Raw genomic sequence first — 22427 nt, forward strand, 5'->3', positions numbered from 1 at the left:
GAGAGTTCAATTCACTTTCTAGAACTAAGCACATCAGAACTTCCCAGTTTATTGTCATTTAGCAGCCTGGAGTCCCTCTTCGTGGGCGCCTGTGGCACAGAACACATTTTATGATCTGAGGGGTGAAGCCTTTGCTTACTTCACCACAGACCCTGTGGTAAAGTAGGCAAAGGCTCCACCTCTCAGTGATCACCTAGATGACTCGGTGATCCAGTCTTTGTGGTAAGGACTCAAAGAGAAACCTGCACATACAGAGAGTACCCCAAGACAAAACATTCCTATGAGGTAAGTTTTTTTAAATCCTTAAAAAAAATATCCTTATACCATTAAGTTTTTATCTCCTTATAACATTATACTGTTTTAACTAATTTATTCTGAAGTAATGGAAAGATGAAAGGGTGTATGGGTTAGTACCCACATCAATGACAACATAGGCTCAAGTCTTTCAGTTGTCTATACTTGTGAAGTCCAGGTACATTTCCATAGATGAGTTGTTAAACGGGTTATGTATTCCCCAGATTGTTAATATCATCAATTAAAAAAATTACATGAATTTACCCTCAAGTTCGACCCCTTTCTGTTCCAATTTGCTCTCTCAGACAAGGCTCACACCTCGGGAAGGCCTCCCTTCACAGGGAGTAGGGAGGTACAGGTTGTCAGGGTTAGTTTCGGTCCAGGGGGTAATGCAGGTAGCTGGTTTCTGTATGGGGTTAATGCATTGGAACATTGCATTGTAATGTTATTTTGTTTTGCAGGCAGACGCCAGTACCAGTATGGCAGAATTCATCAAGAAGACTGTGTTGGACGAAACCCCAGTAAAAGGGGATAAAAGGTTGAGGTCCATGTGATTAAAATAAGAAACCAACATCACACAATTCCTAAAAAAAAAACCTGGTGGACCTAAACCAAAGGCTTTCTGGTAGTTTACAAAACACACCACACACAAAAGAAATGAAAAAGGGAGCCTGAATGTGGTTAAATGCAAATTTGTTACAATCTTCTCATTTGGTTTGGCAAATTGTGGGGAAATCCCATGCACTCAAAACAATTAACAAAACTACCAGAACAGTTATGGTCAGATGGCTTTTCATAAAGTAAAGAAATACTTTATGGTCACACGTGTTTAGCAGATGTTATAGCGGGTGTAGCGAAATGCTTGTGCTTCTAGCTCCGACAGTGCAGTAATATCTAACAAGTAATATCTAACAGTTTCACAACATATACCCAAAATACACAAAAATCTAAGTAAGGAATGGATTAAGAATATATACAGTTGAAGTCGGAAGTTTACATACACTTAGGTTGGAGTCATTAAAACTCGTTTTTCAACCACTCCACAAATGTATTGTTAACAAACTATAGTTTTTGGTAAGTTGGTTAGGACATCTACTTTGTGCATGACACAAGTAATTTTTCCAACAATTGTTTACAGACAGATTATTTCACTTATAATTCACTGTATCACAATTCCAGTGGGTCAGAGGTTTACATACACTAAATTGACTGTGCCTTTAAACAGCTTGGAAAATTCCAGAAACTGATGTCATGGCTTTAGAAGCTTCTGATAGGCTATTAGACATCATTTGAGTCAATCGGAGGTGTACTGTGGATGTATTTCAAGGCCTACCTTCAAACTCAGTGCCTCTTTGCTTGACATCATGGGAAAATCCAAAGAAATCAGCCCAGACCTCAGGAAAGAAATTGTAGACATTGTGAGGGAAAAATTGTGTATTCACCTTATTTGTTGGATATTTAACAATTATTTACTTAACGAACAGTAAGATATTTATGTCCTGCTAATGCTGTGTTTTATGGTCTCCGCTCTAGAACCCTGCAGCTTGTCTGGATGTTGAGGACATGGCTTCTACTAGAGATAGCTTGAAGCTGACAATTGATTTGTGTTGGTGATAAAAACCTAAAAGATAGCATTCTATAGTCAAAATGTGGTGTGTGTGACTCGAGATAGAGCCTGGAAGAGATAAGAACAATGCCTCATTGTCTCATCTTCCTGGCATCTGGGAAACTAAGTAAAAGACCATCCTGTGTAGATAACCAAGGTGGCTTATGGGAAATTTAGAAATGACTGAATAAGCAATCTTGGTATCAGCTATATAAAAACTGTGCATCGTCTGTAAAGGCTAGACTCTCAGCCTAACAGTCAGTCAAGACTGGTGGGCTGACGGTCTCATTATTGCAATAATTAATCAATATAAAATTAAGATGATTGTTTGAAGAAATTACCAAGACTAAGTCTCTCTCAGTACTGCATTTCCACGACAACCTCCACAAGTCTGGTTCATCCTTAGGAGCAATTTCCAAATGCCTGAAGGTACCACGTTCATCTGTACAAACAATAGTACGCAAGTATAAACACCATGGACCCACACAGCCGTCATACCGCTCAGGAAGGAGACGCGTTCTGACGTGCGAAAAGTGCAAATCAATCCCAGAACAACAGCAAAGGACCTTGTGAAGATGCTGGAGGAAACTGGTACAATAGTTTCTATATCCACAGTAAAACGAGTCCTATAGTGACATAACCTGAAAGGCCGCTCAGCAAGGATGCCATAAAAAAAGCCAGACTATGGTTTGCAACTGCACATGAGGACAAAGATTGTACTTTTTGGAGAAATGTCCTCTGGTCTGATGAAACAAAAATAGAACTGTTTGGCCATAATAACCATCGTTGTTTGGAGGATAAAAGGGGAAGCTTGCAAGCCGAAGAACCCCATCCCAACAAAGCCCTGACCTCAATCCTATAGAACATTTGTGGGCAGGACTGAAAAGGTGTGTGCGTGCAAGGAGACCTACAACCTGACTCAGTTTCACCAGCTCTGTCAGGAGGAAGGGGCAAAAATTCACCCAACTTATTGTGGGAAGCTTGTGGAAGGCTACCCAAAATGTTTGACCCAAGTTAAACAATTTAATGGCAATGCTAACAAATACTAATTGAGTATGTAACTTCTGACCCACTGGGAATGTGATGAAAGAAATAACAGCTGAAATAAATAATTCTCTCTACTATTATTCTGACATTTTCTAACAACCGTCGTTAGGAATGGACCAAGGCGCAGCGGGAATGTGGATACTCATGTTTATTGATGAGAAACAAGTAAAGCATCCACATGAAAACCAAAAAACAATACTCACGCCGGCAACAGTGTGACAGGCTAAACAAGCAGTGCTCACAAACAACTACCCACAACCCCAAAGAAAAACACACCATACTATATAGGACTCCCAATCAAAGGCAACTCAACACACCTGCCTTCAATTGGGAGTCCCAATCACCAGCTCACCACTAAACACACAAAAACTTGCCACGTCCTGACCCCAAAACTAATACAATAGCTCCATCTGCTGGTCAGGACGTGACACATTTCACATTCTTAAAATAAAGTGTTGATCCAAACTGACCTAAGACAGGGAATTTTTACTCTGATTAAATGTCAGGAATTGTGAAAACTGATATTAAATGTATTTGGCTAAGCTGTATGTAAACTTCCGACTTCAACTGTACATATATGTCAAATCTGTTAGTAGTTGGATTTATTGTACCCATTACAGCGATGGTTGTGGTTCTTCCCGTATAGCTGGTTTTGGTAGCAGGGGTGAAAATCTGATATCAACTTTGGAGGGGACAATTACATGAAATTTTCTCAAGAGCAATTCCTGAGGGGGACTACAACAAAAGTAGTGCTGTGACACATAGCCTACGTTGTAATATGTTAAATGTATATTGAGGAACCATAATCACTACTACTGGATAATTGATAGGTACAGTAGTTAACTGAAGGGTTGTCCCAACTTGTTTAAATCATTATAATACTACCACTAATAATAGTTATAGCAGTGTTCTTTATCAGTCTAGTATGTATGTAGGTATTTGTATTTACAACCAGCAATACCTAGAAAGGCCAGTAGGTGGAAATGGTACTGTATACTGTATGGGTGCAGTTTTGGCAAATACAATGAACATGGTGTGATCTCATCTAAAATAATCTCCATTGAGAACCATCACAAAGTTGGTCTCCGTATTGAATTGACCTTTTCATTTTACTTTTTCTGATACATTTAAACAGTCATTAAATATGTGCCACTTTCCTGAGTCTACTACAATAGCTTTACAAGAACAAAAAGCTAAAAATAAGTACAGTTCTAAAAGCAAAATAACTACTTCAATGAATAACCCAAATAAATCAACCAAAATATCCTTCAGTCAGTGTCTCAACTCTTCAAACAGCAGCTATGGACAAGTATGTCAGACAAAGTATGCAATTTTAAATAAAATAACATGAAATAAATAATTAGTAAGTGTACTGTCATGTACTAAAAACTGAAAACTACTAAACAAAAGAACAAATATCATACTATACACCAGGGGTTCTCAAACAGGGGTCCATGGACCCCTAGGGGTCCCTGGTGTAATTGCAAGTGGTCCGTGAAATAAAAAAGTATAATAAACGTATTCAGTACCACAAGGTTTCCAGTAACTTTACATATAATATAGAGGGGGTGGAGGTCCCTGAGGACCGCTCAAAACCTTGCCTGCCTTGCCTCAAAATATGCAGTGGTTCCAGTACCCCAAAAAAGGTTGAGAACCACTGCTATACACACTACTGAACAAAAGAACCAAACATATGTTTGCGGGTTTCAATGGATCCAACAAATTGCTGGCAGATATTTTCCCTCTTGAGACTGTCCAGCCTGTCTTTATGTACATTACAGACAATTACGCCGTTCAGTCTCTCTTGGCCCATGCTAGCCCGTAGCCAATTCTTTAACCTGCACTGAAACTCCTCTCAGCCTCACATGAAGACACAGGCACCACAAACAAAATTCTGATCAGCACCTCAACTTGGTCAAACAACCCCCGCACCTCCACTGGAAGCCTCCTGAGGACCTCTGCTGCCTCTCCACTGCTGCTACATTTGCTGTGAAAGAGAGGGATCTGCACTGAAAGAGAATCTATGTTCAGCTCTGGGTACTGATCTAGAGACTCATCCAACTCCCCCGTGAGAAGCGCTCGTTCCGACTTTTGCAGGACGTTTAGACTGTCCTGGTCAAAACAGTCACCAAACTGAACCTCCACACCATTCAACACTTAAAAAAATTCTGCCCTATAGTGATCCACTGCTCTGCCAGCAAATCGTCTTGAGTGCGTCTTAATGGATTCAATGGATTCAATAGAGTCAATCAATGTTGTTGCTTTCTCATACAGTGCAAGGTAGCTTTCGTCATTTCTCTTGCCCCTAAGAGATGACCGCACACACTCGACTGCAGCCTGCATACCAGAGACAGTCTGAGTTTTCTTCTGCAGTGAAATGTTTAGACGTTCAAGCTCTCCAAGAACAGCAGAGGCAAGTGTGAGGCCCAACACAGTTGTACTTTTGCTGAAGTGCTCGAATAAGCCACTGGCAGTTGAAGCTGTCTTGGATGCAGTTTTTGCCATCTCCTCTAGGCTGCTTAGTACCTGCTCATACTGCCCTAGCACAGCTCTAATAGCAGTATTCCGCACAGTCCACCTTGTTGGACATAGGGGTTTCAGGGTGGTCAGATTTGTATCTTTGGACGTGGCAATTGATTCAAACATGCTCTTAAACTTTCCTGACTGGCCATAGAGGACAGCTAACTGATGGACCCAAGAAAGGGAATCCCGGATCAGTGGGGAGGCTGAGCAGCCAGCCTGTGTAATCAGATTTACACAGTGTGCTCCACAATGCACATAGAGGGCTAATGGCTGCTGCCTCCTCACAATTGCCTGTGCACCTGTGTATTTTCCTGCCATGTTTGAGGCACCATTGTAACTCTGCCCACGTAAGCCAGACATGGGCAAATTGAGCCTCAACAACACATCAGTTGCCACTTTCGCAATGCCCTCGCCTGTTGTCTCCGACGCCCCGTATAGCCCAATAAACTCCTCGTGAGGGACAAGGTCATGGTCAACATAACGCAGGCTAACACTCTCCTGTTCAGCACCAGAGACATCTTGAGTACCATCAACAATTACTGAAAATTGTACAATCGGAAGAGACCTAATCTCAGCTGCAATGCCTCGAATGACTGTATTGGCCATGATGTTCAGAATTTCATTCTGTGCTTTGGGGCCTGTGTACATTGTGGTACGCTCTGTTAACCACTTCAGTAAAATGGGATCAACCTCTTCTGCCCTAAGTTTCAAAAGCTGGTATAAATTCCCACTGTCATCTTACATGCCGCACCGAACTAACAGTTTTCATCAAGCAATGCCTCCTGCTGTTTACCCCACGAGCTGGATAACTGGACACTGATTGGATTTAGCTGGTGTGCTGTTACAGTTACAAAGTGGCGGTGGGTTTGGTAGTTTTGATGTGCTGTGAATTTTTCAATGGCTTTTCTCCAGTTCCAATGAAGGCAGCATCTGCTCTTTGGCCAAAAGATGGCTGGCTTGAAAACCCTTGGCTACAGTGAAAACACAACACTCCTTTTATTGATGGATTATAATGTAGCCAGGGAAAATCGTGAAACCATCTCTCTTGAAACCTCAACACTCTGTTGGCAAGAGTTTGCGGTTCTATAAATTGTGGGTGTGGCTGATATGGTTTGTGCCATCACTGAGGTAACTGGACAACGCTGTGCCACTGTCCTCTATACTTGTGCTGCTGGCAACAAGGGTGACACCTGGTCCTGCCGTGGCTGTGACACTGTCCTCTGAAGTCTCTCCCTGGCTCTTTCCCTTTCACCACCCTCTCCTATAAAATAAATAAGGTGTTTGCCGTACTCCTAACTACCGGTACCCAAAACTACACAATTAATCACAACAGCAATACCATTGCCATTAACAAATCTTAGTTCAGTCACCAGTTTAAGTTGAGAGTGGGGGTATCCATGTCATTTTCCAATTATGTCCCTATTTTACAAGTTAAACAAATTGAGAACCTTTCATAATGTTGCCAAACAAAGCCACAACAAACTTACCTGAGACTCCCTGTCCCTGCCCCCAACTCTGCTGTCTGTGTGCCATCTGTTGCCTGCTCTGCCTAATGACATCATTGTGAAACATTTCCATTAGCATTTCACTTCTTTCTTATGAACATTTTATCAACTAGTCTGAGATATTAGGCTACTGGGGTTCTTACTGGGGTTCTTACTTTGCGTTTTGGTGTAGTGAAAAATACTCCGTCTTTTTTCTGCCATTTTTCTACCTGGCTGGCTGGCTACACACACACACAGTGTGTAGGTTATTTACAGTAGGAGATGGGCTTCTATCATCTTGTCTTCTATCATTCTATATGGGCTTCGATCTAAAAGGTAGCTAGCAAATGTGAAACGGATTGCAGTGACAAGAGTTGACAGCTGTATGAATTCACCATTTACACAACATATGCTGCAACCTTTTGTAATTTTAATAGTTTGTTTCATATTGGCTGTCTTCCAACAATAGCTGAATTTGCAAAGCTAGCGAGCACCAATTCAGTTTCTGTGGTGTTTGCTATAATCTTTGCTACCTGGTTAAATAAAGGGTAAATCAAATAAAATAAAAAGTTCCCTAGTGACAATTTAGCTTTTGCAACGAGACCATTATATATATTAAAGACAATGGTAGAAGAGAGTGCAGTTCTGTTCAGTTTGGAATTCAGTTTATCGCTAACCTTATCACAGGGACTTTGAAGCACTACAGCTGCATGCTGATCTTGGAATAAACTGACGATAGCAAAGATTCCATCTTTGACGACGCCACATAAATGGAATAGGTACTAGCTAGCTTGATAGTTAATGTTTGCTTTAGTTTGCGCGCTAGCTCTGCAAATTCAGCTAGTGTGTGTGTGAACCCTGCCAACATAAAACAAAACATTGCTATGGCGTGATTGACTGGATGAACCTCACGTCAGTTACATGCATTGAGTGCCTTTCAGACAGTAGATACGAAACTTCTGTTACCTTGCCAGCTAAGGAACTGGCAGTGGATCAAACCATTGTGAGGCAAAGGGCGGGGGGTCGCAATCTTTTGAAACTTAAAAACGCGCTATTAAGTGTCTCTAATCAGCACAAGTGCTTTCATTGCGTATTATTAATATTATTGAAATGACATAGTTATGTTTACAGTGATATATTGGGGGGGACTGAATGCAGGTTGTGGGTGATTAAAAGTTATAATTTTTGGATAGCCTAACTGTCTGGATTCCAATAAGAATGACATATTACTTTGCAAGCCAGCATAATGTGAATTGCCTGATGTAACCTGCAAACCAGAAGTTTCAGACCACTGTGTTATGGTAAAACTAGGCTGTAAAATTATGGCCTTATGATATATGTAATGTATTGTCACAAAGAGTTTCAATGATAGTACTCACTTAGTCACCTACTTGGTGAAGGCTACAGGACTGAAAGCCATTGAATGCACCAACCATGTCTCTGTCACTAGCAAACACAGTCATGGTTGGTACTGGTAACTCTAAAATTCACTTGAAAGGCACCCTGGGAAATATTCAAATAAGACTTCACAGTTCACGGTGTTAAAACAACACCCCAAAACCTTTTTAGAGGTACATTTTTGCCACTTAAAAGGAACAAATGGATTTGTCACTGTGGTGGTACCTTAAAAAGGCAAATGTGTACCTTTTCTAAAAGATGTGCTTTTGTACCTGTGGGCTACATGAAAGAAAGGTACTATCTCGTCCACGAATGTACACTATTGGCTCTTTTAAGGTACGAACTGCAAAGGTACAGTTAAGTACCTATAACTAAAAGGTACAATGGGCATACCTACAGGGTACCACCACAGTGACATACTGTACGTTTGTACTCTGAAGTACAATTTTAAACCTTTTTATTGAGAGTGTATATGTCATTAGCAAAGTTTGAACTGCCAGGAACAGCCATGGGCACACATCCCTGAAATGATGCACTTTATCTACTTCTATTTGTTTGCAATTTTCTACTTTTCTACTATTATTTAAGTATTCTTATAGGCATTTATTGTACAAGCACAGCCCTGAAAACTGCAAGTGTATCTGATGATGCTAATGTTATTGCTTTGACTGATGTGAAAAGAAGCTCTATTATTCAACTAGCTTTCTCTATACCACGCTCCCCTTCTGAAAGTGCATACTGTGCATTAGTTACCTGACCTCACCTCATACAAAAACATGGCATAGTTATCACATAATTCCCATTTGGTGTAGTCGGCAGGATCAGGAATCAGAGTGTGGAAATTAATGGTTTCAGTGTCTAACAAAGTTTGGCTAATTGCGCCTACATGGTCTGTCAGACACAGGCGTGGGCCATTCCAAAATATTAAATCAGTCATACACAATTGTCCTATAATAATAATAATAATAATAATAATAATATTATTATTATTATTATTATTATTATATTTACCAAAAAACAGACAATCAACTATTTAAAAATCTGTATTGTAAATCAAGTCTATTTTTGTCAATAAATGGTATTTCTTACTCAAGCTTTTTCATTCCTATTCTTCGTCCTAGGATTCACATACCTGTTTTTTCATGGTTTCTAGAGGACATCATGTCTCACAAAAAGGTGGAATAGTTTAGTGTTTAATATATTCCGACAGATATATACAAATTCCTCTAATCTCTATTTCGTGGCTAGTTAGCTGGTTGACTGTATGGCTAATGTTCGGTAGTGAAAGTGACAGCTTGACGTTTCACCAGTGCAGCCACACAACTTTTCTAGCTAGCCTGACAGACAAACCTGACAGTTAGCTAGCAAGTTAGCTCACCGTGACTAACCCCATTCCGTACACATTTGCACAACCGCGGCATTCAAATGAGGCTGTAATGAAAACTAATGGGACTGTAACGACTGTGTTGGCATAAAAATCCGGGGTGTGAATATTGTGACTTTTTTAATACATATGTGGCAATTATTTATTTCAGAAGGAGCCAGCAAGACTAGTGCACTCTATATGTGCTGTGGGTCATTAGACACCATTAGACATGCACCTGGGTCTTTTCCAGAACAGGGGTGTCCCTTTCAGAGGAGTTAGCAGGATGACATGTCTGGTTATTCCTGTAGAGTGCCAAGGTCTGTTACTGTTGTCCTACATGCATGAACCTATTTCTGTAGCTCTATGGGTTCCATGCCCTAATATGAAACTTAGTGCAAGGCAATATGATAACGGTGGCTAAATGCCAGAGGGGATGAGCCATTAAGAGGAGTTACTATGAGTATGACGAAAGGTGGAATAATGTATAAAACGTGTGTGCCAATACTGGAAGGCAGTTGTATTCATGAACCAGCTCGGCTTTTGTTATGAAGTAATAAAAAGTCTATTTGAACTCACATGCTCCGGTATTTGTGAAATATGATTGACCGAATATTTCCACGACATGAACTATGTTTCTATTCAAGCGTTGATTGACATGGTAATGGCCCAATAGTATTGGAGAAAAGTTGAAAAAAACTGACCCCTCTGACGATGTACGTTAAATTGTGACGTGTCATGCCGTAATGTACAGCATGCATTATGCAACTAATTCTGTGTGGTACAGCCTCTCCACCAGGTGTAGCGCTTCTCTCGCAGATTACAAACAAGAAAAGGACAGGGTAAGGGGGTTACCTTGTCAATTGTACAACTGAATGCATTCATTTTTTGCATCATCACTGCAAGACATAATCAGCCTCTGTTAACTTTAGCGCCGCCCTAAAAACCCGATTCAAATTCAACACAAACCTTCAAATAGGTATGTAATGAAACATTATATAATCTCTTTATAGTGTTTTATTTACATTTTAGAGGTGATAAGTTGGACAGAGCCCCACATGGCTTATCTCCCCCTTTCCATATCACGCAGTAGGTTTCGCTTCCCCATCTGCCATTTTTAAAAAGACCCGACGGAGCTCACTGCCTTCTTCAATCATGCAGAGACGGGCAGCATGAAGGTCTCATCATTGATTTTGCTGGAAACATGAGAAATTGTGCTTTACAATGGTATTCATATTACAGTTGACCTGGAAGTACAGTTGAAGTCGGAAGTTTAGATACACCGTAGCCAAATACATTTAAACTCAGTTTTTCACAATCCCTGACATTTATCCTCGTAAAAATTCTCTGTCTTAGGTCAGTTAGGATCACCACTTTATTTTAAGAATGTCAAATGTCAGAATAATAGTAGAGAGAGTGATTTATTTCAGCTTTTATTTCTTTCATCACATTCCCAGTGGGTCAGAAGTTTACATACACTCAATTAGTATTTGGTAGCATTGCCTTTAAATTGTTTAACTTGGGTCAAACATTTTGGGTAGCCTTTCATAAGCTTCCCACAATAAGTTGGGTGAATTGTGGCCCATTCCTCCTGACAGAGCTGGTGTAACTGAGTCAGGTTTGTAGGCTTCCTTGCGCGCACACGCTTTTTCATCACTTTGTTCTACCCTCTTATCTCTTCTCCTGTTACCTTTTCTGTAATATATTGATCCAAGTGAGGCTGAAGTACAGTCGACCAGGCAATAGAAAAGAATAAAATTGAAAGGTGTTCCCCTTTCTGGCCCACTATTAATAGAGCTTCTTGGGAAGTGTGGGTATATTTACTGCAGTGAGCCTAAAAAAAGCTTCTTTAGGATCGATGGGTCCCCCATGGGAGGTTTGAGCTAACGTAGGCTAATGCGATTAGCATGAGGTTGTAAGTAACAAGAACATTTCCCAGGACATAGACATATCTGATATTGGCAGAAAGCTTAAATTCTTGTTAATCTAACCTCACTGTCCAATTTACAGTAGCTATTACAGTGAAAGAATACCATGTTATTGTTTGAGGCACGTGCACAGTTTTGAACATTAACAGTTATTAATAAACAAATTAGGCAGATTTGAACAGAAATTAAATGATTAATTGGATCAGTCTAAAACTTTGCACATACACTGCTGCCATCTAGGGGCCAAAATCTAAATTTCACCTGGCTGGAATAATACATTATGGCTTTTCTCTTGTATTTCAGAGATGATCGTATCAAAAAAATACAAAAAAGTGAATTTTTTCTTTTTTATTATCTTTTACCAGATCTAATGTGTTATATTTTCCTACATTCCTTTCACATTTCCACAAACTTCAAAGTGTTTCAAAGTCCTTTCAAATGGTATCAAGATTCAGGGTCTGAGCTACAGGCAGTTAGATTTGGGTATGTCATTTTAGGTGAAAATTGAAAAAAAGTGTCTGATCATTAAGAGGTTTGGTAAGGTGACCCTCTGAAGGTGAACTAAAATGGTCTTCAACAAAGATTTAAAAGACTTAAACTTGAACTTAAGCTAGGATAACAATATATATTTGGTGGCTTGTTTATGTTTATTATGTAAGGTAAAACAAGAGGTACGCCTAATGACAAGGCTGGTGAAAACTGTAAACAAGAAGCAATAAGAAAACTGCATGTAACACCAGATCATGGCCATACATGTCTTCAGCATCGACATCCTTAATAACAAAGTCCCTAACTTCAGCAAGCACAATGACTTCACCCATGGATTTGGGCCTTTTACTCAGTAGATATACATTTGATCTGATAATTGTATTTCAAAATAGGAAAAGCACTCGAACATCTGAGTCGGCTTGCGTGGGAATAATTAGATGAAATCTTAAAGAAAATAAAGACCCGCACACTGCTCTTGCCAGTATCACTTTAGGTTATTATACAAAGGTACAGGCGTCCTTGCTAACTCAGTTGCCGGAGAGGAAGGAAACCGTTCAGAGGCCAATGGTGACTTTAAAACAGTTTATTGGCTGTGATAGTGGGGTCACTGTAGTGGTGCCCTGTAAGGTACGTGCATTGTACCATTAAGTATCGATACATAGGTGTCCTCTTGCGTTTCGTACCTTAAAATAGTCAATAGTGTATCATAGAGTCCACAGGTACAAAAGCGTACCTTTAGAAAAGGTACAAATTGCCCTTTTTATAGTACCATCACAGTGACAAAGCCGTAGGTCCCTTTTAAGTGGCAAAAATATATATCTTCTCAAAATCAGGTCCCTAACACTTACCAATCTCTCTGCCATCCCTCTTCTGACACCAGTGGAGCAAATTCAAGGGGAACCCCGACCAGGAATTGAACCTGGGTCCAGCAATTGTCAAGCCACCACCTTAACCATTACACCAAGAGGTCCACACCAAAGCTCACTACAATATTATTTACAGCTCTTCATTGTCACATTCTTATGTAAGCCATTATAAAGAGCAGGATGACGTTTATTTTCAAAAGTCTTGCCCTGGAGGCAGAACTGACCGTAAACATGTATATGAACTAAAATTATCACCATCATTTAGTCATAATTTAAGGTTAGGGTTAGGCATTTGGGTTAGCAGTCTGGTTAAGGTTAGGTTTAAAATCAAAAGATTGTATGACCTTGTGGCTGTGCCAGCTAGTGACCACTCTGCAGAGCTTCCTCTAGTACAGGTATTCCCAAACTGGAAATTCCGTCGGGGGTATGCAAAATAAAAATATGATTCACATGTAAAAACACAAATGTGTGTGTGTGTATATATATATATATACACACACACTACTGTTCAAAAGTTTGGGGTCACAGACACCTCATAAGTCCTCAACTGGCAGCTTCATTAAATAGTACCCGCAAAACACCAGTCTCAACGTCAACAGTGAAGAGGCGACTCTGGGATGCTGGCCTTCTAGGCAGAGTTGCGAAGAAAAAGCCATGTCTCAGACTGGCCAATAAAAAGAAAAGACTAAGATGGGCAAAAGAAGGCCAGCATCCTGGAGTCGCCTCTTCACTGTTGACGTTGAGACTGGTGTACTATTTAATGAAGCTGCCAGTTGAGGACTTATGAGGTGTCTGTTTCTCAAACTAGACACTAATGTACTTGTCCTCTTGCTCAGTTGTGCACTGGGGCCTCCCACTCCTCTTTCTATTCTGATTAGAGAGACAGTTTGCGCTGTTTTGTGATGGGAGTAGTACACAGCATTGTACGAGATCTTCAGTTTTTTGGCAATTTCTCACATGGAATAGCCTTTATTTCTCAGAATAAGAATAGACTGATGAGTTTCAGAAGAAAGTCTTTGTTTTCAGCCATTTTGAGCCTGTAATCGAACCCACAAATAAAGGCCAGTTTTATTGCTTCTTTAATCAGGACAACAGTTTTCAGCTGTGCTTACATAATTGCTAAATGTTTTTCTAATGATCAATTAGCCTTTTAAAATAATAAACTTGGATTAGCTAACACAACGTGCCATTGGAACACAGGAATGATGGTTGCTGATAATGGGCCTCCGTATGCCAATGTAGATATTCCATAAAAAATCAGCAGTTTCCAGCTACAATAGTCATTTACAACATTAGCAATGCCTACACTACATTTCTGATCAATTTGATGTTATTTCAATGGACAACATTTTTTACTTTTCTTTCAAAAACATGGAAATGTCTAAGTAACCCCAAACGTTTGAACGGTAGTGTGTGTTTTTATATTTATTTTACATGTTTTTTTCTTCATATTTTCAAACAGTCCATTTATATTTTCCAATGGGGCTATACATTTGGGTGAGGTTTTTTTCTCACCTGAGTAGCCTCATTTCACTGCCAAAAATAAAATTCAACCATCTAGTGTTCAGCGAAATAACAACACAATGTCAAACACAGGTAGCCCAGTCAAATAATTAACATCCAATCACATTAACCGTTACTCTCTCGCGGGAATTCCACCCACGGTCCATATGTAGCCAAACGCAGCTGCTGCTCATGTTGATATCTGTACAGATGGCGCAAAAGCTATGACAGGGAGACGTAGTGGAGTATTAACGCGCGTGCAAGCAGTTGCTCCCGACACCACTTGGGTACACTGCAGCATCCACCGAGAGGCTCTTGCTGCCAAGGGAATGCCTGACAGCTTGAAAGACGTTTTGGACACCACAGTGAAAATGGTTAACTTTGTTAAAGCAAGGCCCCTGAAGTCTCGTGTATTTTCTGCACTATGCAATGATATGGGCAGCGACCATGTAACGCTTTTACAACATACAGAAGTGCGCTGGTTATCAAGGGGAAAAGATTTCTGGATTGGGCTGCGCTCAGAGTATCCTGCCTTGGCAAATCGCGCTGTTAAGACACTGATGCCCTTTGCAACCATGTACCTACGTGAGAGTAGATTCTCTGCCCTCACTAGAAAATGATTTAAGACTGAGACTTTCTCCAATACAACCCAACATTGCGGCATTATGTGCATCCTTTCAAGCACACCCTTCTCATTAACCTGTGGTGAGTTATTCACAATTTTCGATGAACAATAAGGTTTTATATGTAAGATGGTTAAATAAAGAGCAAAATTATTGATTATTATTATTGGTGCCCTGGTCCTTTAAGAGCTCTTTGTCACTTCCCACGAGCCTGGTTGTGACAAAAACTCACTCTCATTATGTTCAATAAATGTATTGAATAGTGTGTGTGTGTGGCAGGCTTACAATGATGGCAAAAAACAACATTTGAGAGTGCGCTAACCCTGATGCTAGAGGGGGTATGCAGCTGGAGGTTGAATGTTTGAAGGGGTACGGGACTATAAAAAGTTTGGGAACCACTGCTCTAGTACAATAGTAAGCTCATTAAATACCAACCTGCTTATAAAGCAGACATGCAAAAAAAAATATTAACATAACCATAGATCACTTAAACTGGTACAACACTTCAACTAACGGGTGGCCAGAAAGAACTAACTGAAAGTCACTCCCCCACTAATCCATACATCCACCCTGTTAAACAGAAATGTAGCGTCACCATTCCCATTTTGTTGCGAGTGTGTGATGAGTGTACCTTTATATTAAAATTATTATACTAGATTACCTGCGCATGTACCCTAAAAGGTCCCGAACAGTACCATGTGATATCATTGTGTGTACCACTGAAGGTAAAATGTGTATTTTGATATTTTTGTACCCCAGGGAACAATGCTGTACCCTAACCACAACCTTTTTTTTCTGAGAGTGTAGAATAACCAGCTATTGATTGCAAGTATACTTTGGATTACATAATGTGCATGAGCAAAGCCGTTCAGGTTGAGTTCAGTTGAAAAACCCACTATTTGTTGTCATAGTCTGTGTATGTAGGTGGCAGGGAAGTCAGGCGCAGGAGAAAACAGAGTGGTTAAAAAATTGAGTATTTATTTCCAAAACTAACTCCAAAACCCACGTAGAAAATAATCCGGGTAAACAATAACCCGCCGCACACCGATACATAAACAACACGTAGATAACATAACAAGCAATCACCGACAGAGAAATGAGGGAAGCAGAGGGTTAAATACACAACATATAATTACTGGGATATGAAACAGGTGTGTAAAGAGACCAGACAAAATCAATGGAAAATGAAAAACTGATCAATGGTGGCTAGAAGACCGGTGACGTCGATCGCCGAACACCACCCGAACAAGGAGGGGCATCAACCTCGGTAGAAGTCGTGACATTTGTTCATCTGTTGTATTGAAATAACAATATTAATATAGGAGTTGATTTTGAGCATCCAGTCCATTTTACTTGAGCAGTATACTGTATTTACAGTATCCATTGGGTTTGGCTAGGGCACTAAACAGTGAGATATTGTTGTCTGTTCTATAAAAAGCCACCTGAAAGCAGCCCTGATTACCGTAATGAGCTTAAGGTCTTACAAGTGTGATTTTTTTCTTTGCTTTAACGTACCATGTGCACACTGAGGAGTTCACTGAAAGCCTCTCTAATCCTTTCAGCTCCTTGTCCTCTACAAGTACACAGGGATGTTGTTTCATAGGACAAGCTGTAAGATGTTGATGTTATGCAAAGGGTATTAACAGAAAACATGAAAATGGATATGCAGATATTTTGTTTTTGCCTATCATAGGATAGGCAAGAAAATAGGACACTTTTGAATGGATTTGTCTCTGTTTTGTGTTTGTCTTCTTTTTTGCAAGGATTAAGAACCTGCCAGTATCAACAACTCTGTCACGGATTGGAGCCATCTGAAGATGACAGGTGCAGCTGATAGCTAAGGACCTTGGCTATTATTCTCTTTCATTTGTGGAGGTTATTTCCCCTCCGTCTTTGTGGGAGTTTCACAGCGCTCTTGTTCACTGAGGAAATCAACTTAAATTGAGCTGCCGCAATGGGCTGTTCCCCGTCTAAAGGTAACAATTTTCCGGGTCAGGCCACCTTTAGGAGGGGAAGGACACTACTACCAGGGGGCCAAGAGAGTCAAGGGAAGTCCCAGTCTGATGATGGAGGGAGTGGAGGCTCCTCCGGAACAGGAGACACAGATGGAGAGACTTGGGAGAGGGGAAGTGGGGAGAGTAGACTGGCTGGTCAGAACTACTCTGTTCAGAAGGAAGCACCTTCAACCCCACAGAAAAAGAGACCCTCCCTGACCGAGTTGGTTCCAGAGGGGGTCATCCTTGACAAAAAAGTGGGGACTAAAGAGACAGGGTCACATGTAAAAGAGAAACAAGGAGATAGGCAAGACATGGCTGACAAAAAGGGTGGACGAAAACCAAAGAAAAATGGCAAAGGAATCAAACCGACCAAAAAGAAAGAGAAGGAGAACAAATCTCCCCTTGTGGAGCAGAAAGTTGATTTTCCGGAACCTTTAGTGAAAGCCCACCATGCTGTGTATGCCTATTTAAATCCAAGCATCAGCAAATATGAGATTCTGCTGCAGCTCCTGGACCAGGCGACCCAAACCCAGGTGTCTGTGCAGCCAATGGTGACCTTCATGGCTATGCGCTACGAGGAAATCAACCGAGGGCTGGAGGAAATGGCAGATGAGGGTGAAAGGCTTCTGAAGGACAATGGGGAGCATCTCGCCTGGCCAAACCCAATGAAAAACCTATCCAGTTTCCCCCGCCTCAATGCTGAGTCTTCACCAGACCTCTTGCAGCAGCTACTTCAGTATACCACTCAAAGGATGCAGAATGTGGGCCAGTCTGTGGGTGGCATTGGGGACTCTGCCTTAGAGGAGGCGGCTGAGTACTTCATCTCTGTCTCTGAGCTGCTGGAGGAGAAATTAAAAGCTAAGCGTAATGTGGAGACAAGACTGATGCAGTTGCTGACTCGCATTGAGGCTGCCTCACTCCGTACAACCGGACCAGAGGACTCTGCATTGTTCAGTGAGGACAGTGGAATTGGGGCCGAGAGCGAGTCACTAGCTGGGTCTGAAAGAATTCACCGGGAAAGTTGTGAGTACACTGGGACCAACCAAACCACTCCTTACAGTCCTATTGGCAGCAATGCTACCCTAGTCCGGCAAGGGGCACCAAGGCGAAAGTTTACCAAGAAAGTGAGTCCAAGCAACTCCCTAAACTCCATAGACTCGGCCTGCACCAGAATGGGTAAAGAGCAGAAAGACACAGAGTCACTATTAGGATCTTCCTTTTTAGATGATGGTGAGGAGGATGACAATGATGATGAGGAAGGAGAAGGTAACAGGAAGCAATCTAACTCCTCACCATCTGATCCTAACCAGCAACCTAGTCGCCTGGCACCCAGGCGCATAGAGAACCCTCAAAATGTGGAAATGACCCTGAAAATGAAAGATGCCATAAGTGGTCGGATTAGATTTGTTCCCTCACAATGTGACAGTGCCAAAACTAAACCAACAGACAGCCCCAAGACCAGCAGGCGCCAGTGGACAGAGGGGGAGGAGCGATCACCAAAAAGGCCCCAAACAGCAGCCCCTGTACAGAGGGCAATTAAAAAGACCCCTGTTCCCAAAGAGGGCCGTTCACAGTCTGTAGAATCCCTCCGCAGCAAAGGTGAAGATCCAACATTGCTTGAACTAGAGAGGACACAGAGGGATCTGAGTCAGAGGCTAGAGAGGATGAGCAAAGGCAGGATGGAAGGGAATGCCAAGACAGGTCCCACTAAACAGAACCCAGGATATACTACAAAGTCCCTGGCATCCAAATGTCTACAATCCACCCTGCGGAAGAACAACAACACTTTTCCAATTCAGGACAAGGCACGGCTTACTAAGCGTAGCTCCTGGGAACAGGGGGCAAGCAAGGACATGGAGGAGGAAAAAGAAAAGAAAGACAAGAAATCCACCAAGGGGCTGTTGAAAGCCACCCCACCTCCTAGCCCTCCACTGTCACCTCGTCTGTCCTCAGGGTTGTACCGGGGAAGGAATTCTGTCAAAAGGCTGATTGACACCTTCAGCCAGGGGGTGGAAGAGCCCAAACAAGAGGCCTCCAAAATGTTAGGGCCAATCAAAAGTGTTCGAAAGTGTGGGGTCCCTGTTATGCCTGGAGTAGGTGACATCGAGGCCATACTGAGCAGCGGGGTCAGCAGCTGTAGGACAGATGACTTAGACGTACAAAGTCTGCCACCCCCTCCTCTTGAGGTCCTGATGGACAATTCCTTTGAAGGTGCACAAAGCCTCACAGTAAGCGACGTAGACGATGGGGCTGCAAGTAGGGGCCGATCCCCTATTCCCAAGAGGGCTATGGCATCTCAGAAGCTGCGTGCTTCCATGCAGTCTGTGACATTGCTACCCAGCAGAGGCAACCTGCCCCAGGGCTCAAGCAACATGCCCCCTGCCCAGACTGTACGGCAGGATACCTCTGCTAGTTCCAGGGTTAGCCACCATGAGCCTCAGCTGGAGGTAAACCCAGAGACAGAGGAGGCGGCCACTCTCTACAAGCAAGCCAGAAAAGTAATCCACTTGCGGCACTCCTCAGAGTCTCCGATGGAGAAAGGTCAGGCTGTGCCCAGGGGGCCCTCTCCCAATCGAGCTGCATCGGGATATAGACAAAGCGATGACAGCCCCTTTAAGACAGTGCCTCCCACTTCAACCGTCAGTATCCAACCACCTGCCACCCTGCCTGTATCTAGAACTCGAATACTGCCTTCCACACCTTCAACCCCAACCGGCTTGCATCGAAGATTCCCCAGTCCCCCCACCTTCAGAACGCTGTCTACGCTTCCATCTTCAACTAGCCCTCCGGTCATTCGCAAACTTCCCACCCCACCACCACTTCAGAGAAGACTCCCAAGCCCACCTGCCTCAAGACAAGTAACTCCAGCAAACTCCAGCTCTTCTGGCTCCACACATTCTTTCAAGGCACCCTCACCACCAACGTCCCCTAGGGTACAAAGATGGAGACGACAGAACAACAGCGAGGACTCCACCCCAGGGGCTTCAGCTATCTCTCAGTTAATCAGTAACGCTCGCTCTGTTTTCTGCCCGGCCTCGCCCTCAATGTTTAAGGCCCATCCTTGTCCCTTACCCCGCCCCCCACAGACTTGGGCCTCCACCGGTGGCCATGTTGTCCCACGTCCTTGGGGAGATCGTGGCAGGCTCCCTATGTCCGTGCGAGGGCCACAGCCTTTCATCCGACGCAGCCACTCAGACCAGAGGCCCAGTCTAAGCCTGCCGCCCAGGGCAACCATCGTCTCATTCGCAGAGACTTGTGGGAGTGAGCCAGCCATCAGCACACAAGGGTGAGTGTCAATGTTTCCCTCTAACTAAATCTCTCTCTTTCAAAATCCAATAATAAAGTTGTATGCTCCCACTAGTCGTATGCTCTAATATCTTTCAATTCATAAATTGATGTGTTCACAGGCATATTTATCGAAGGAAGGATATGTCTATGATTTAGGATATTGCAATGAGTATTTGTTTTCCTCAATGAAGGAAAAAGCCCCGTCACTCTCCTTGTAGTCAAAACTCCCTCTCTGCTGTGGCACAGTAAGGGATCGCTAATAGAGAAACAATATGAACCAAGAATTGGCTGTCTTCATGAGGCAATTATCATCCTGTTTTAGTAAAAACTGCAAATGAAAGAACAAGGCATGTGCATCATGTAGCCCTCTATTTAAAAATAGTCAGCACATATGGTCACCTTTCTGCTCCATTCAAGTATTATATTGACTTGATTCATTTCACAATAGCCATAAGACTATGTGCTCTATGCTTGACTAAATCTATTATTACAAATCACAAATATTAAAATGCATGACCTCTGAAATTAAGTTCACTAATTGTGGGGCATGTTAGACAGGTTTCTACTTTCGGGTTTTCATCAACACAACTTGTTATGGGTTACATAAAATGACATCTGCATTCATGCTTGAAATGTAACATTCTTTTATCTTATCACTGAAGTTGAAAATACTATTGGAGAAATGATTTAATAATCTCAATGGTATTTCAAAGTGCACCCTTCTCTCTTTTTATGAAATCAATTTGTACTTTTTTGGCGTTTAATGTCACCCAGATTCAGAGACGAATATTAGTGGGAAAATGTAATGGATTCACACACTTGTCATGGTGTAAACACCTGAAACCCCACCTCTTTAAGGAATACCTGGGATAGGATATAGTAATCCTTCTAGCCTGTTTTCAGGCTTGAAGAAGTTAGATTAGTTAATTTTACTAAAATAACTGACATAAATGTGTAGGGGAGAGTGGGGTAAGTCATGCCAAGGGTTAGTTGAGCCACCCAGGGCCGGCTCCAGGCATAAACGACATAAGCGGTCGCACAGGGCCCCCGGGCAAAAATTATTTATTTTTAGGAACTTAGTCGAGGTCTCAACTTACTGTTGAGAGTTAGAATAGTAGAATACACAAGATGCCATTTTTAAATGGGGTTGTGCATCAGCACTTTTTCTCTTGTTGTGTCAATCACCGACAGTCACTAAATTAAAATGTCAGCTCGGCAGCTAACTAAACTTTTAGTAATTATGGCCGAATACCAACCGGGCATGCAAGTTAGGTGCCCAGGGTCCCTAACCTCCAGGGGGCCCCATTGATTTTGTTAGTCATTCACACTCAGATATCATTAACACGTCTTGGAAAAATGTGTAGAATTGTAGGAAATTTGCTTTAAAACTTCAAAGATTGTTCTCTGCCCCATGGCAAAATGAGTAGCATCGCATGAAATGTGTTATAAAACTATAGTATACTATAGTTAGTATATATACTATAGTAATTAATATAGTGTTTCTGATGATAAGAGTATACTGTAGTATTTACTGTAGTGTTTTTCAGACTGATGTAATTTACTATAGTGTTTTTGTTTTTAATATTTTTTACATAGAAGTGGAGGCTTTCTCCTTGAGGAAACCCAATTGAGAAATACTAAAGAGCACATTTTCCATAACCTGTAGGTATGTAGGTAGGATTGGGGTCTGAACGGATAATTCCGAGCTTCTGCTCTTTCTATAACCTGTAGGAGACACAAAATATGGTCTATACTGTAGGTTTCTCACTTATGGGTGGCACAAGAGGAACGGGCATGGTATAAGGAAATTAAATACTGCAGTATTTACTATAGTTAAAAAGTGTTGTGTTTTAGAGGACATTAATGTAGTAATTGCGACAGTGATATTTTTATTGGATAATAGTGTAGTATTTACTATAATATTCTACAGTATAATACAACATTCAAGTATTACACATGATCGAGGATATTACAGTGTGTAGTATAGTATTCTACAGTATACTATAGTTTACTACAAA

The 22427-nt window shown here is 41.7% G+C and overlaps 1 protein-coding gene across 1 annotated transcript; it reads left to right on the plus strand.

Moving 5' to 3' along the window:
* The first annotated feature begins 17078 nt into the window (after positions 1–17078).
* LOC115162685 (photoreceptor cilium actin regulator-like) lies at positions 17079–20053 on the plus strand. The gene is made up of 2 exons (XM_029714169.1): positions 17079–19790; positions 19904–20053. Exons 1-2 carry the CDS (start codon positions 17079–17081, stop codon positions 20051–20053), a joined length of 2862 nt encoding a protein of 953 aa, XP_029570029.1.
* The last annotated feature ends 2374 nt before the right edge of the window (positions 20054–22427 follow it).

Source organism: Salmo trutta, chromosome 25, assembly GCF_901001165.1.
Source record: "Salmo trutta chromosome 25, fSalTru1.1, whole genome shotgun sequence".
Taxonomy (NCBI): Eukaryota; Metazoa; Chordata; class Actinopteri; order Salmoniformes; family Salmonidae; genus Salmo; species Salmo trutta.

Bases quoted from the DNA above. Each gene is read 5' to 3' on its own strand.
- LOC115162685 (XM_029714169.1), top strand. From the start codon at position 17,079: ATGGGCTGTTCCCCGTCTAAAGGTAACAATTTTCCGGGTCAGGCCACC. The intron at 19,791-19,903 runs GTATCTAGAACT...ATCTTCAACTAG, and splicing joins AACCACCTGCCACCCTGCCT to CCCTCCGGTCATTCGCAAAC.